Source organism: Haplochromis burtoni, unplaced genomic scaffold (assembly GCF_018398535.1).
Source record: "Haplochromis burtoni strain Fernald_Lab_line unplaced genomic scaffold, NCSU_Asbu1 Contig_205, whole genome shotgun sequence".
Taxonomy (NCBI): Eukaryota; Metazoa; Chordata; class Actinopteri; order Cichliformes; family Cichlidae; genus Haplochromis; species Haplochromis burtoni.
Window position 1 is genome coordinate 499,756 of NW_024582566.1, and position 16,646 is coordinate 516,401.

At 39.5% G+C, this 16,646-nt stretch overlaps 1 protein-coding gene across 1 annotated transcript in view; it reads left to right on the forward strand.

Annotated features, from left to right (window-relative positions):
- The window catches only part of LOC102290145 (E3 ubiquitin-protein ligase HECW2), a gene marked incomplete in the record, with an annotated part of 17,831 nt that extends 1,434 nt beyond the window's left edge, over positions 1 to 16,397 (forward strand). Inside the window, 12 exon segments of the mRNA XM_014338884.2 lie at positions 1,164 to 1,247; positions 1,448 to 1,557; positions 2,046 to 2,166; positions 4,906 to 5,019; positions 5,095 to 5,247; positions 5,373 to 5,471; positions 6,546 to 6,675; positions 7,639 to 7,785; positions 7,914 to 8,028; positions 12,188 to 12,273; positions 12,417 to 12,529; positions 14,185 to 16,397. Coding sequence (XP_014194370.1) covers positions 1,164 to 1,247; positions 1,448 to 1,557; positions 2,046 to 2,166; positions 4,906 to 5,019; positions 5,095 to 5,247; positions 5,373 to 5,471; positions 6,546 to 6,675; positions 7,639 to 7,785; positions 7,914 to 8,028; positions 12,188 to 12,273; positions 12,417 to 12,529; positions 14,185 to 14,296 — 1,384 coding nt within the window.
- Between the last annotated feature and the right edge of the window lie 249 nt (positions 16,398 to 16,646).

Here is a 16,646-nt window from a genome sequence, read left to right on the forward strand (position 1 = left end):
ACATAGACCTTATGATTGCTCCACGGGTCTCAAATGACAAAAAGAATAAAAATGAAAAATCCAAGTTGGTAGATATTTCAGTCCAATTGGGCATAATTTGTTTTCTGTTTCATGGTATAGAGATTGACTTCCTAAAAGCGGTGGTGATCTTGACAGATTTTTACTGAAATATTATTTTTGAGCTAAACTTTATGAAGACATGTTGAATGTGGCTCATTAGGAAAAACCCAGTTAGAACTTAAACGTGTTTTAAGTAGCTTTGATGAGGAACATGATTCAGCTTGCAGGAAACAAACTACAAGAATCAACTTCATATATTAGAGACCTTAGACAAGATGAAAAATATTGCTGTGCCTTGTTCCTATTTAACAGTGGTATCATATTTAGAAACATTTAAGTATTGCAAGAAAACCTAATTATCAGAAGAGAAAATCATCAAAGCAGGAAGCAAAGTTCATTGTGCTACTGCTAATTGCATTGCAACATTTTTTTTCTATTAATTTTTGAAGTTTTACAACATAATAATCAAAGACATGCACAAACAGCAAGTGCCAAAAAATGAAAATGGAAATAAAAATCAATAATAAAATGATGAAACATTTACAAAAACATATTAGAAATTAATTAAGATTATTGTTAAATTAATATTTAAACTATAAATTGATACAAGCTGAAAACACTAGCCCTAAAATCTGATCATAACCTTCAAATACGCCTGGAAATGTGAAAAGATCAATGCAAAATGTCCTGACTATGATAAATCTTTCGTTGCAAACTCAAAAATAAAAATTGCAATTTTCTGGAGACCATACTGCAACTGCAAACCAAGACTTTCCAGCAGAAACTGCTTTTGTCTGCAAGAAGCAGTCACAACACACAAATAATATGGACTGATTCTTATATAGCGCTTAATCTACTCTCTCTGAGCACTCAAAGCGCTTTACACAGCCTCATGTAGGACTATTTTCTGAGTGCTTTCTGTCTAACGCACACATGCATACTCCAGTGGTTGCATCGGAGAGCATGGGGTTCGTACAGAGACTGGAGCAGACTGGGATCCTGTCTGCTCCAGTTGCCCCTCAAGTAGCCAAAGTCAAAGTGAAATACATGCATAGGATACATTAATGAACAGCATTGCCATTGTAATGTTGCTGTGACAACAGGGAGAAAGTGCAGCTGATCCGCACAGATGGAGTGTCAGGATTGGCCAGGCTGTCGGGATCTGCCGACCTTGTCATGTTGCTAAGGTGACATATTTCTGCTTTACCTCCTCTGTCTTATTCTTTTTTTTCTTGGCTTTCCTTTTTCTAATCGGACTAGTTGTGTATCCCCTTCTTGTTATTACCTTTTTTTTTCATTTTCTCGCTGCTCTGCTGAAGTAATTGCATTTAGTGAATTGGTTTCTTTTTTATGTCCCTTCATCCCCTCTCCAACCTTCCATCTGCAGTCTGTTTGAAGAAGAAGTGATGTCCTATGTGCCTCCTCATGCCTTACTTCACCCCAGCTACTGCCAGTCACCTCGGGGGTCACCTGTCTCTTCCCCACAGAATTCACCTGGTAAAAGATCAACAGAAAAGTCATTGTGAAAAAACCCAACACATGCAAAAAATATTATCCACAAACCCTCTCTCACAAATTCATATGGAACCTTTTACTGTGTTTGAGCCCTGCAGAGTACTTTGCTGATATTTTCGTTAAGTGCACTTCACATTGCTGTACAGCTGATTCACGTAGAATATCTGGATTGGCCAACTAGGAAATGTTGACCTTGAACTGAACTCAGAACTCCAGTTCAACAGAAAGAAATTGAGCTCTGAGCTAAAATGAATGACTTTTCACACCAACAATAAAGACTTAATGTTTCTGACAACCATTGGTAAAATCAGAAGACAGTATGACAGCTGCACCACTGTTGTTGTGCATGTGACGAAATTAATTGGCTTATTCTTGCTTGGTAGAATTCTGCACATATAAATGAAATTTCTGCTTTATCTGTCAGCTTGTTGACATAACCCATCAAAGTAAACATTTAAGTGTGTGCGTAGGTACTCAGAGAGCTAATGCCAGAGCACCAGCACCCTACAAGAGGGACTTTGAGGCAAAACTGCGAAACTTCTACAGGAAACTGGAAACTAAGGGCTATGGACAAGGACCAGGGAAGCTAAAGTAAGTCAGCAGCTTTGACTGTAGAAGGCATCCTTTCTCATCATTTTTTATTTACCGTATTTTCAGCACTGTAAGGCACACTTACACATCTGGTGCACTTATGTATGAATTCTGGTTGTGCTTACTGACAACGAAACCGATTTATTGCAGTACACTGTGCTCAGAAATCTGTTAGAAAATGTTTTAGCAGGACTTTGCTAAGCTACAAAGCCGCACCACTGGATGGATTGTTGGAGCATTACGGCTACCGTAGCCTCTCGGAGTAATCTGGGTCCAAAACTCAGTCTGTTTCAGGTCCAAATTCTGTCTAAATTCTTTCATCTTTAATAAAATGATCAGTGTTACTGCTTTACCAGGTGTAACAATTACAAGTATTTATTACAATTAACGGAGTTAGAAGTTAGCAGGAAGTTAGCTCGCTAGCTTCCACCTAAACATGAGCATGTTCTGACTGAGAGATTTCTGAAAAATTCAAACGTACAGCTCTGTTATCACTTCCAAAATAAATGAAGACAGAAAACTAAACAGCAGTGACGTTTCTAGGGTTACTGAAGTTGGGCTAGCTGGTATATAATGATGTGCTAACCCAGGGGTCAGCAGCCTTTAAGACCCAAAGAGCCATTTGGACCCAGTTTCCACGCAAAAGAAAACACTGGGAGCCGCGAATACGTTTTGACGTCTAAAATGAAGATAACACTGTATATATTGTTTTTTACTTTATGCTTTGTGTGAACAACTAAGGTGTGTTGCTTATGAAATCCATGAAGTGCTACAGAGAAAATTACATTTTATTTATGTAATTAACACATTTTGAACTCTTAAAGAAATATAACCAAAGGAAAGACGCTGAACTAAAATGATCCAGCAAACAAAAACTGCTGTGAGCCGCCACCCTCATATCTCCTTTGGGCTTTTGGAGCCTTGACCTGACTTTTAAAAAATAATTGGAAAAAAAGCTCTATGCTGCTGAAAGATGACAAATAGATATTTGCAAAATTCTGCCTAAATATGTATTTTACCTGGTTAATGTGTGTGGCGGGGCGTGGTCTGCAGCGCCGCTGCAACCCTAACCCTAACCCTAACCCCAACGCCACCCTAAATTTGGATTTTAGCCCTATTATATATACCCCCTGATCTAATCTGGCCCTAAACAATTTGTAATTTTGATCCTTTAATTCTACTTCTTTCCTGGGAATTAAATCTTAAACCTTACCCAAGTACTGGATCTGAAGCCCAAGTAATCCTAATCCCAGCTAAAACCTAAAGCCTAACCCAAAGTCACATCTCCTTTCTAAATTTACTCCCCAAGTCGGGTTGAGTCCTCCCCAAGCAGGGTCGAGAGTGTAGTATTAAAGCCAAGTCGGCATTGTAGTAGCCCAAAATTCGGAAGAGAAAGAGGTCAGATGTAGGCCAAAAGGAAGGGTAAAGGGCAGAGGTCAAGAGAAGGGAAGAAAAGGATGATGAAAAGGGAAAAGAGGAGAAGACTGGAAAAGAAGAAAGAAAGAAGAAGGGAAAGATGAGAGCCAAAAAGTCTGGCAGAATTGGAAAAAAGCAAAAAGCTGAAAAAAAAGTTTACAAGAAAGCCAAAGAAAGCCAAGGAGGCGGGATCAGAGGGGAGAGTATAAATAGGAGGCTCAAACACAGAGCTCTTCAGTATGCCCTCGCCTGAGGAAGAAGCAACACCTTCGAAACGTCGCGACAAGGGCATACTCATTTAATTTTTTCACTTTTACGTTAGTTTGTTATTTTAGTTTGTTATTTTGGGGGATTTTATTTCATGTTTTATTTCATGTTTTTTTGATTTTCCTTAAAAGCTCAAATTAGAGATACATCAAAAATAAATGAAAAAACCACACAGAAAACAAATTGGGATTGAAATCACTTTATTGGAAACAAGCCAAAATCACGGAAAAATTGGGAACCTGCAAAAAAAGAATACCTACCTGGGCAAACCTGTAAAAAAGAAATACTTACCATTCAAATTAAAAAACAATTATGGAGGTAGAGGGATGTGAGGCTGCGGACCATCGGGGTTGATGGCCCGTGCACCACCTGTTCCTCCTCCGGGAGGGACGGGTTCTTTTCTTCAACCCTAACAACCCTTGCCTGGTTCACCTCCTATCTCTCAGACCGCACTCCGTTTATCCAATTTAAATCCCATTCTTCAAGTCTCTATCCTGTTTCTGCTGGTGTGCCCCAGGGTTCAGTATTAGGGCCTCTTTTATTCATTATCTACATGCTCCCTCTTGGTCATATGTTCTGAAAATATAATACCAATTTTCATTGCTATTCTGATGACACCCAGCTCTACATTTCCTCCAAACCCAATTCATCCCTCCCACCTACCTCCCTCTCAAACTGTCTTATGGAGATTAGATCCTGGTTCTCCTCCAATTTTCTCAAACTCAACAGTAATAAAACAGAAGTTTTACTTGTTGGCACGGCCTCTATCTTAACCACAGTTGTTCCATTAACATTGAAAGTTCTCCCACCCTCCCCTCCCCTCAGGTTAAGAGTTTGGGTGTCATACTTGATAATACTCTCTCATTCCAGTCTCACATGAATTACATAACCCGGTCTGCTTACTTCCACTTACGTAACATTAGCCGACTCCGTCCCTTCCTTACTCTCCATGCTGCTGCCGTCCTCGTCCACAGTCTTATTACTTCCCGGATCGATTATTGCAACTCCCTCCTATTTGGTCTCCCCAATGTCTTCACTCTTGTCTGTCTGTCTTAGACTGATCATTCGTCGTGACCAACTCCTGGAAGATGCCTTCAACCAAATCATGTGTTACTCCCGGAAAGACCTACAGCGGAGCAAGCTCTATGTTAGCTTTGTCGGGGAGGAGGGGTGAGTGTCTGGGAGGGGCAAGGAAGGGAAGAAAAGAAAGAAAGGAAATCTAAAGTCTAAATGTGTGTGTTTCAGGTTGGACTACAGCGGGCCCTCGAGAGAATTTTTCTTCTTGGTTTCCAGAGAACTGTTTAACCCTTATTATGGTCTGTTTGAGTACTCTGCCAATGACACCTACACCGTTCAGATCAGTCCCATGTCTGCCTTCGTTGACAATCACCATGAGTGGTAAAAGTCAATTTGAAACCCCGCCCACACACACCCCCACACACACACACACACACACACACACACACACACACACACACACACACACACACACACTATTTAACTTTTGTTTGTGTGTGCCTCAGGTTCCGATTCAGTGGTCGCATTTTGGGAATGGCTCTGATCCATCAGTACCTGCTGGATGCCTTCTTCACCAGACCCTTCTATAAAGGCCTACTTCGGATGTATGTTGACACACAATACTCAAATGCACATGAAATGTCTGTATGTATACGCCCACCTGCCATTTTGTTAGGTACGCCTGAGCAGCTGCTCATTAACACATATATTCTATGTTTTCGCTCGTCTTGAGTGATATCACATTCTTAATCCAGGGTTTAATATTTTGTGGGCCAACATACTGCAGCTAGAACTATAGCTGCTATAGAAGTGTGTTCTGGGTCAGTGTGTGTTTACAGCACACGCCAACCCAGCCCATCTCCAGCCCTCTTGGCATTTCTTCAGCCTTGGGCCGATCCCTACTCTCCAGGCCCCAGCAGATACTAAAATAAGGAGAGGAAAAAACAATCAGTCCAATCAGAATCTGCTGTTTCTGCCCTGACGCTGTCCCCTGAGCCTGCTGCTCCACCACCCTTCCCCTGCAGCTGAACCCCAAACCACACCAGCCACAGCAGTCTTCTGACAGCTGTCCAGCGCACCTATTGAGCCAATAAAATGACAGCAACTTAATGCTTGTAGACATGGTCACAACAACCATCAGAATGGACAAGAGAGGTGATTAAGTTACTTTGAAGTGTCATTGTTTTTAGTGTCACACCGGCTGGTCTGCTATTTCAAAAGCTGGGAATCTAGGATTTACAGAGAATAGTATGACAAATATAGAATATCCTGTGAGTGGCTGTTCTCTGAACATGTGTTGATGCCAGAGGTCAAAGGACAATGGCCAGACCACTTCAAGCTGATAGTAATGTGAAAATAACCAACCAACCAAAGCAGGCAGAGGAGCTTGGTGCAGATGCACTACACCAGGTGCCACTCCTGTCAAAATCTGTGAGGAATGTTTCTAGCATCTTGTTGAATGTCTGGCATCAAGAATTATGGCAGTTCTGAATGCAACAGGGGTCCAACTCAGTACTAGAAATACGTACTTAACAAAGTGACTAATGTGTACTAATGTGACTAATATGTACATTTTTAAACAGATTTTAACTGTGAACAAGAGCCAGTGTGAGGATAAGTTAATCTGTATGTGGGTCTAAGACAGCAGACACACATTATCCGCCTTTCCCAACTTGTAGTCCCTGTGACCTGAGTGATCTGGAGTATTTGGATGAAGAGTTTCACCAGTCTCTTCAGTGGATGAAGGACAACGACATAGACGATATGCTGGACCTCTCCTTCACTGTCAATGAAGAAGTTTTTGGACAGGTCAGTGTATGTAGGTGTGTGCGTGCTTGTGTGTGTGTGTACACCAACTATGCTTTCAACAAATGGGGGTGGCTGTTGCTCAGGACGTAGAGCAGGCCATCTATTAATCGGATGGTTGGTGGTTCCCTGGCTGCTTCGGTCGACATGCCAAATACGATACTTATGTGTGAATGTTAGATAGTTCAACGTGACTTAGAGAAAGCAGAGTGCTTGTGTGAGTTGGTGACTGAGGCAAATTGTATTGAGGGCTTTGAGTGCTCAGGTAGAGTAGAAAAGCACCAGTCCAATTACCAAATTAAAATACACAACTTGGGTACAATCCTGGCCTCACACCAAGCCAACATCCCAGATGCCTTGGCAGTGTAAGGAGTCTCACCCGTCTCTCCAGTGGATGAAGGTTACCGAGTGATTTGCCAGTTTTATCAATCCTTTTTCATTATTTTACAGTCGTTTCATTTACTTTGAGTTTTTGTTAACTTTATTCACTAGAGGTCTTCATGGGGCCTAAACAATTCTGACCAACAAATAAACAAACTTGACCAACCAAGGGTGGGCAATCTGCAACACCAGACAACATCACATGCTGTCACCAACACCAAGTTTGGTAATGTGGGTGTTGCACAGCACTGTCCAGTCAGGTAGCATGCTGTTCACGTCTGTAAGTGAATATAGTGTAAGATAATTGAAAAATAAAGATACTAGATTTACTTTCATCATCGAAACACTTAGAGAAATGTTGTTGGATATATGTGAAGATACAGAATGTACTGCCAATATACGCTGTTGCAAATAACAGGGTAGAAAATCTCGAAATTGGATTTGAGAACGAAAAGTGATTGTCCTGCAGTTTGAACAGTGGTGCAGAGGAGGAGGAAAGACACTCTAGCTTGAATCTCGTTAACCGTTCATGATTTAGAAAGGAAACAATCCATGATATCCACCAAATAATTGTGTTTGCCATAGATAACAGAAAGGGAGCTGAAGCCCGGTGGAGCCAACATTCCTGTCTCAGAGAAGAACAAGAAGGAATACATTGAGCGCATGGTAAAGTGGAGGATAGAGAGAGGAGTGGTGCACCAGACTGAAAGCTTGGTCAGAGGCTTCTATGAGGTATGGCTTAGTGTGACAGAGTTTTATATATATTTCACATGTTATGCATCACCCAGTTTATCTCTAGTGCCCCTAAATGTACAGTGTAAAAAAGATCTCACTGTTTTACATTTTGAATGTTTTTGCAGGTGGTGGATGCCAGGTTGGTGTCTGTGTTTGATGCCAGGGAACTGGAGCTGGTAATTGCAGGCACTGCGGAAATTGACTTAACAGACTGGAGGAACAACACTGAGTACAGAGGAGGTGTGGAGGAAGCTAAGAATGAATGTTTGTTTTTCAGGATAGATTTGTTTAAACCTTTAGATAAAGTTTAAGATAAAGTGTTGTCCTTACAATTAACTAAGGCAGGTGTCAGCAAACTTCAACATCAAAAGAACAGGAGAAAAGGATCAGCTGGGGACAGACAGGTGGATCACAGATCTAACTGGGGGAGGATAAATGAATACATATAGCATGTGTGTTAATAGAGTTATGCAAACTGCCAACCTGTGACCCAGGGGAAAGAGAAGCTATTACCTGCTATTAGTTATTTATTACAGTCGCAGTTTTATGTTTGAGAAATACTAGCATTAAATTCATGTAACAACCAATAAGAAGCTGGAAACAAAAGGTAACTAGAAAATGCATTTTCTAAAGACACTGCAGCGTGAATGCTGATAGCTGAATGTTTTGAGCTGAAATGAATGTTGCTGAATGTTGTTCTGAATTCTTCACCTGAAAACTAAAGTGCAGAACTGTTGAAAGCTGACGTTCACACAGAAGAAGTTGAAATTAGAAAAAGCTGAGTAATGACAAAAGAAATTTAGAGTCAGAAAACATCTGAATGAATATTAAAAGTTCATATTCTTTTAATCACTGAATGACTGAAATGTGGGAGGATTCACTACAGACGGGTAAATGCTGCAAGTTTTAGTCATTCAGTCAGAAAAGATGATTCTAAAAGTCATCATCTGACTCCAACTGCCCAGATCTGAACCACCTGTGTGCAGAAGACAAATCCACCGATGAACGATAAGCTTGAATTTAACGGGCCAAGCAGAATGCTCTGATCAGATGGCCTGCACTAACTACAGACATACTGTGTCTGTGAAGGTTCTCAGTCATCCAGGTCTAGTCTAAGGAGCTTGGAGAGAAAAGCGTCTGGACTTCTTTGAGTTGCTTGAAGACGTTTCACCTCTCATCCGAGAAGCTTCTTCAGTTCTAAGGTCAAATGGTGGAGAGTCCCAGATATAAACCTAGTGGGAGTTTCCCCCCCACAGAGGGACAAAAGGACCCCCTGATGATCCTCTAAATCACATGAGCCAAGGTGTGAAACTGGGTGTGGGTCCCAATCAGCCAGAGTTTCGGGTGAGCTCATTGAAAGAGGAGTGAAAGAAGCATCTATGTCCACTGTGAGCGACCATCTTTGAACAGAGGCGGGGCTTACGACACCAACTCTCTGCCATCTATAATCCAGTTTTGAGATCCTTCCCAGACGCCTTAACGCCCACTCACATCCTGGGCCATCTGACCTCAGGACATCACATGATAGGGCGGGGCCAGGTTTCACAATGAACACACAGAGACAGAGCTCATTAAGCAGGCAGGTGTGAGCCTGGTTGCTATAGCGACTCCAGCCAGTGGCACCACACACACACACACACACACACACACACACGCGCCTGTCTGCGTGTAAACAGAAAAGTGACCCTGAGACAAATTGGGTCAGTTTTTCCAGGTCCTGTTGAGACATCAGATCTTTTATCCTTGAAATATTCTTGAGGTGATAGTAAGCTGACTTTGTTATTGTCTTAATGTGTTTTTCTAAGTTTAGGTCTGCATCCATCACTACACCCAAATTTCTCGCCTGGTTTGTGGTTTTTAGGTGTATAGATTGAAGTTCTCTGGTGACCTGTAATCGTTTTTCTTTGGCGCCAAAGACTATTACCTCAGTTTTGTTTTTGTTTAGCTGGAGAAAATTGTGGCACAACCAGTCATTGATTTCCTCAATGCATTTACCAAGAGCCTGTACAGGGCCTCGGTCTCCTGGTGACATTGTGATATATATTTGTGTGTCATCTGCATAGCTGTGGTAGTTTATTTTGTTGTTCTTTATAATCTGTGCCAGTGGGAGCATGTAGATGTTAAACAGAAGGGGTCCCAAGATGGAACCTTGGGGAACTCCACATGTGATACTTGTCTGCTCAGATGTGAAGTTACCTATTGATACAAAGTATTTCCTGTTTTCTAAGTATGTTTTGAACCAGTTTAGTACAGTTCCTGAAAGACCTGCCCAGTTCTCCAGTCGTTTGAGTAATATGTTGTGGTCAACTGTATCAAATGCTGCACTGAGATCCAGTAAAACTAAGACTGACATTTTTCCACTGTCTGTTTCAGACATATGTCATTGAACACTTTGGTCAGAGCGGTTTCAGTGCTGTGGTTCTGTCTAAAACCTGACTGGAAGGCATCGTAGCAGTTATTCTGTTTTAAGAAGTAACTGAGCTGTTGAGAAACTGCTTTTTCAATGATCTTACTTAAAAATGGGAGATTTGAGATCGGCCTGTAGTTGTTCATTTGTGTCTTGTCAAGATTGTCCTTTTTCAGTATAGGTTTGATTACAGCAGTTTTTAGTGATTCTGGAAACACACCTGATAATAAAGAAAAGTTGACGATCTGTAACAGGTCTGACTCTAAAGTCTTTGAGACCTTTTTGAAAAAACTTGTTGGCAGGACATCTAAACAGCAGGAGGAGGAGTTCAGTTGACCTAAGATGTCCTCCAGGTCTTTGCTGTTAATAGGTTGAAACTGTTTCATGGTGTTTAAACAGTTTTTTGGTGGACACAGTACATATCCTGGATCTGCTGTTGATGTACCAATTGCTTGTCTAATTTTTTGGATTTTTTCTGTGAAGAATTTGGCAAAGTCATTGCAGGCCATGGTTGAATGAAGTTCAGCTGCCACTGACACAGGAGGGTTTGTTAGCCTGTCAACTGTAGAAAATAAGACCCGAGCATTATGGCTGTTTTTAGTGATGATGTCAGAGAAGTAGGACCTCCTTGCACTCCTCAGTTGTAAATTATAATTGTGAAGTTTCTCTTTATAGATGTCATAATGAACCTGGAGGTTTGTTTTTCTCCATCTGCGCTCAGCTTTCCTACACTCTCTTTTTTCATTTTTCACCAGTGTGGAGTTTCTCCATGGAGACTTTTTCCTTCCAGAGATAACCTTCACCTTAATGGGAGCAATAGTGTCCATTACATTTAACATGTTAGCATTGAAGCTATTGACGAGCTCATTGACTGACCCTCTGGACAGGTCAGGTGTTAATGGGAAGACCTGGTTAAAGATCTCACTACTGTCTTCAGTTATACACCGTTTTGTGATCACTGCTGTTGATATATTTGTGTGGGCTGAGATTTTACTTTCAGGTCTTTAGTCCCTTTGTCCTGAGGGTTGTCCACATGGATATTAAAATCCCCAGCAATAATTACACAGTCGAAATCAACACAGATCACAGACAGCAGTTCACTGAGGTCATTAAAAAAGTCTGTACAGTATTTGGGAGGCCTGTAAACATTAAGAAACACAACTTTGGATGGGGCCTTCAGCTGTAAAGCCACATATTCAAAAGACTGCAAATTGTAATGACCATTGATGATCAAAGACCACTGATCAATCGCCATGAGAACTATTCACAGAGAGTTGGGGAATGGCTGCAATCACAGCCTTATAAGATGGTGACAGATGTACCCTTAGGCCCCCTCATCGATTCAGAGATGGTCTTTCCTTTTTCATCTAAATGGCCTCCTTGATTCCCCACTCAAACTGCGTTTCTCCCTGTCCAGGATGTTACATCCTCATCATTAACAGAGTGGCCACTGGCCTGTAGACTGCAGAGTCCTGGGCTGTCGAGAGGTTGTTTGGTTTCCCCGATTTATAAATCATTCGACTGAACAGTGTACACTATATTACTCTATTTGTGCCATGGGACTGGATCGTTCAGGTGGACCAGTTTTTGGGATTTGAAAGCCACAGAGACAACAACTGCTGCCTTCAGCTGAGAATGAAGAAGTCACTTGGATGAGTGATGAAACTTTTCTCCCACTAAAAACGTCAAAACGTCCAGATGAACTGGATCAACTTCAGCATGCATCAAGACATTTGTTGTGTTTTGCTGTGTTTTGTTTTCGTGGTGGTTTTCTGATTTTGATTTTTTGTCATTGTGGTTTAAAATGAAAAAATAAATACATCACTTAAAAAAGGATTTAAAAAAACTTTAACAACTTCGGCGACTTTTACTAAGAATAAGGTTTCAAAAAGCTCATCCCTTGATTCACTCAGACTTGAGCTTTGGTTTTTTGGCTTTCGTTATAGTCCTATTACCATGACATTTTGACAAAACATGAAATGTTGTGTTTAGGTTACCATGATAACCACATTGTGATCCGGTGGTTCTGGGCAGCGGTGGAGAGATTCAATAATGAGCAGAGATTGCGGCTCCTACAGGTAGGCTCTTTTGTTTTAGTTAAAGAGGCTTTTTATTAAAAACAACAATAACAACAAACAAACATGTAACACTGCAGTTCTTTCTTGGTGTTCTTATCTGCATGTCTTTTTTCTACTTGTTGTCTCTCACCTTATATCCTCAGTTTGTGACTGGGACATCCAGCATTCCATATGAGGGTTTTGCTTCTCTGCGAGGCAGCAATGGACCCCGTAGGTTCTGTGTGGAGAAGTGGGGTAAAGTCACCTCCCTACCCAGGTAAATACCAACCATCTCAGATTTGCGTAAAAATGTTATGGTTTTGTTCTTTTTGTTTGCACTTTGAAAAAAATTGTTTGCTTATAAATATCTCAAAACTATTAAAGATAAAAGCCTGAAATTGACTATTAGCTGGTCAAAATATGTGCAAAAAATAATTATAATAATGACAATTCAATCCAGAAAGGTGTAAACGTACTGGTAACAAGTCAGGTTTTTGCAGGAAACAATGATATAATTACATCAAGTAATTTTAAGTATTGGGCAATTTTCCAGAAACACATTTTTGTATTTTTTGTATTTTTTTTATTTATTTATTAATTTTTTTACAAAAGGACAATAATCAAGGATTGCCTACATGCAAATTAAACCTACATTCTAGCCAATTGGCATGCAGTGTAGGCAAAAACAAAACTACTCAAGTAAAGTACAAATATCTGAAAATTCTACTTAAGATTTGTACTTCATTACTTCCTACCTCTGCAGTTAACCAAAGAGGAGAGAGGGATAGCTCTGCATTGCCTAGAAAATTATTACAAGGCAGCCTGACTTCACTATTGTCAGAATTGCTTCCAGCAGAATTAGATGGCAGATTAAAAAAATGGGTAGAGAATGGAATCACTTCATATGGCATTATGTATCATCTGAAGAAGGCCTGGATTCCTTCCAAAAACATTCTAATAAATAGAATTTAGAAAAAGAGGACGTTTTTTAGACATCTTCAAAAAAGACACAATTACACAAGGTAAAGAATCTGGCCTGATCACTATTTTTGTGAACTCATATGAAGGCAACACAAAGGGGAAACTTATTTCGAGTCTCTGCAAGAAGGAAAAAACGTCGATCTACTTTTATCTACCTCGTACATTTAGGGAGAAAGATGCAAATATAAAATAAATAAAAATGACTGGCTTAATATGTATAAGAAAGGCTGCTACACCTCAAATTCAGAAACATGCAAAGGAGTAATTGGGAAGAGCATTTTAAGATTTTTCATATCACATGTCCGACTATTGAAGATTGTTAGGATAGAGACTGTATAACATATACATGCAATGGAAAGAATGAAATTTTCCTTTAAACATTTAACTGATAAAAATGATAATTAGTGGTCAAAATGTGATATTTTTTTAATCAGAGGTGCTCTCCTTCTTTCTCCATGTAGGGGTAATTTTGATATGATACAATAGTGATAGGATTTCTGGTTCTAATCAAAAATGTATTATTATGTATATATGTGCTATACTAGAAAAGAACTTGAAAGATACTTAGTCTTCACAGAAACATGCTATGATTACACATACAGGTGCAACAATATGTTTTTTAATTTGTTTATTTTTCTCTCTTTTCAGTTGAGTTTCTTAACGTTGACATGTTTTTTGTCTGTCTGTCACGTCTGTAAATGTTAATGCAAAAAGAAGAAATGGTAATCTTCTCACACAGTCAAACTTTGTGCCCCACATTTAGTTTGCTGGGGTAATCCTAGTTATTTCTGTGTTTATGATATTAAATATTAAAGTTCTCTGCATTTCCAGGCACTTATTTCGGTCATGCACTGTAGTAATTATGATAATAAAACCTGATTTTTCTTAGATTTGAGCTTCTCTATGTATCCTGTCAGTGGCCTGTGCTTTAATACATGGTCTGTTCTCCAGAGCTCACACCTGCTTCAACCGGCTGGACCTACCACCGTACCCATCTTTCTCAGTGCTGTATGAGAAGCTGCTGACTGCTGTGGAAGAGACCAGCACCTTTGGACTGGAATGAGATTCTCGTCTCCCCCATATCCCAGTTTACCTGCGTCTGCCCCTGGAAGACTGCTGCTGATAGTGACGTTTAAAAGTCAGATTTTGAAGTCCAACTCCTGATTTAAATTTATAACAGGATGTTTTGTTACAGGATCTGACCCTTCGAAATGTTTTGTGTACAGAGGTAAACCTTTTTTGTTGCACCTGCATGTACTTCACACCTACTTAATAACTTGCTTTCACCTATGTGACATGACAAATGAAGACCTGCGCTCACTTTAGGACTCTGACTGGAACTGCCAAGATCTGACCAATCAGAGGTCAAGGGCGCCTGAGGTTTGTTTTTGTTTTTTTTTTGGGGGGGGTAATCAAGGAGGTTAAAGTGGTTAGACCAATTAAAGAACCTGCAGCCACTGCCTTCCCTGCGAATATTGACCTGATTCTACTTCTTTAACTGAGTTTGGATGGATCTTGGAGGACTATGAGGACCATCCAAGACTATGTGTCTCTACAATGCACTTGTAATACAGCATGTTATTGTGATGTAGTAACTTCACTATGTGTAGGTTGTGCATTTATTTATTAAAAACCTGAGGTAGACCTAAGGTAATTTTTTTTTTGTTTTTCAGTGGACTTTGTCCTCAGCAAATTCTGGAGTGTAGTCAGACATTTTTGGTATTGCAGCTACCCTGTTGTTTAACTCGTTTTCTAATGATGCAGGAGTGACATGTGTGATCTGAACTAACTAGCTAGCTTTACAGTGTAGATTGTGATATCTCTACCAGATCTGGATCTGTTGGCAAAAACATATTTGGTCACCACTTACCTGAGTTACTATATTGACAACCAATATATGATCATCAATTTATCATTTTACTTTTACAACCCCAGTCTTCAAAACATTAGGATGCTATGTAAAATATAAATTAAGACAGAAAATTTGAGGAGTTTGAGGGAAAAAAAAAGTCAATTTGAATTTAATGGCAGAAACACATCTCATAAAAATTAAGACGGGATCGTGTCATGTTTATCACTATTGAGTGAGTCTTTGGAAAAGGAAGGTTATCTCCTTCTTGTCTGATATAGGATTCTAGTTACTTAAGTCTTTGTTGTGTTTTTCACTTCCTCATGTATCAAATGTTTTTCACTGATGAAAGACTTAGATGTCAGCCAATTAAGCACCTGGACCTTCTTCAGTCATTCAGCAGTAAAAACTCTGTAATGGTAGAAGCATGAACATTACCCATAAAATCCAGTTCGAAGGACTTTGCAGTTAGTTTATTCTCTTTTGTATATTCAGATCTTCACTTAGGATGCAGTATAAATTTAAGCATGCACTGCACTACCACAGAAAAACAAGTCAAATCTTTAGTCCTGGACTTTGGTTTATATTATTATTTCATGCACAGAATATTAAAGACTAAAAAGGAACCTAAAAGCAGTGCATAAAAAAGTTGCCCTTAATGAAACTAAATATTTCTGAGTAATTCTGATGCACTATCATTAATGCTGACACAAGTTCTCAATTACTTACTTTGAATGTGTCTATATTCTCATCACCTTTCACTGTCCCTTTAGTTCTGACTTATTTTCTTGTAATATGAGTGTTGTGTAAACATGCTTAATTCTTCATCTACTTTCTTTTCTTGCTGAAATGAGTGTCCCACTGCGTTTACACCACTGGATGTGTGCCTGAAGTAACAACATACAGACTGCTACTGTGCAGAGAGGTTTATGTGTGTTAGATGGCATTCAACAGTGTAAATTATTTAGTGCACAGTTATTTATTTCGAACATTGGAACCACTCCTGCTGCTTTAAATATTTGAAATTGATTTTGTCTTGGACCTACTGTTTTCCTTCTTTATATTTTTAGAGACTAAAGATACATTTTGGCAGGAAGCTGAGTAAAATTTCATGTACAAATTCACTTCAAATACTTCTCGTACTGAAAACAGTTCTGTCAGTTCTCTCACTTGTCTGTCTGGCTAGAATGTACCAAAGTTTTGAGCCTTACGTGGCAGCCACACATCTGACAGCCAATCAGTCTGTCCAGTCCACCGTACTTTAATATATGAATATTTGTAAGCACTTCTCTTCTAAAATAAAGTTTCATCTCTATTGAAGTTTTTGTTTGGTTTTTAATGACAGACTCTGTCTAATGACGATGAATCAGGGCTTAAATTTCATAATAATACCAAACATCAAGATGCACAATGATAAAAGTATTTTATATAATAATATAATTGTGTTATTATTATAAAATAGATTATATAATCCTTAATATTTTCTACATTTCAAATGTGAATGTGTTAATTATGAATCATCCATAGGCAGATTATTGCTGTTTTACTGTACACCTGGGACCTA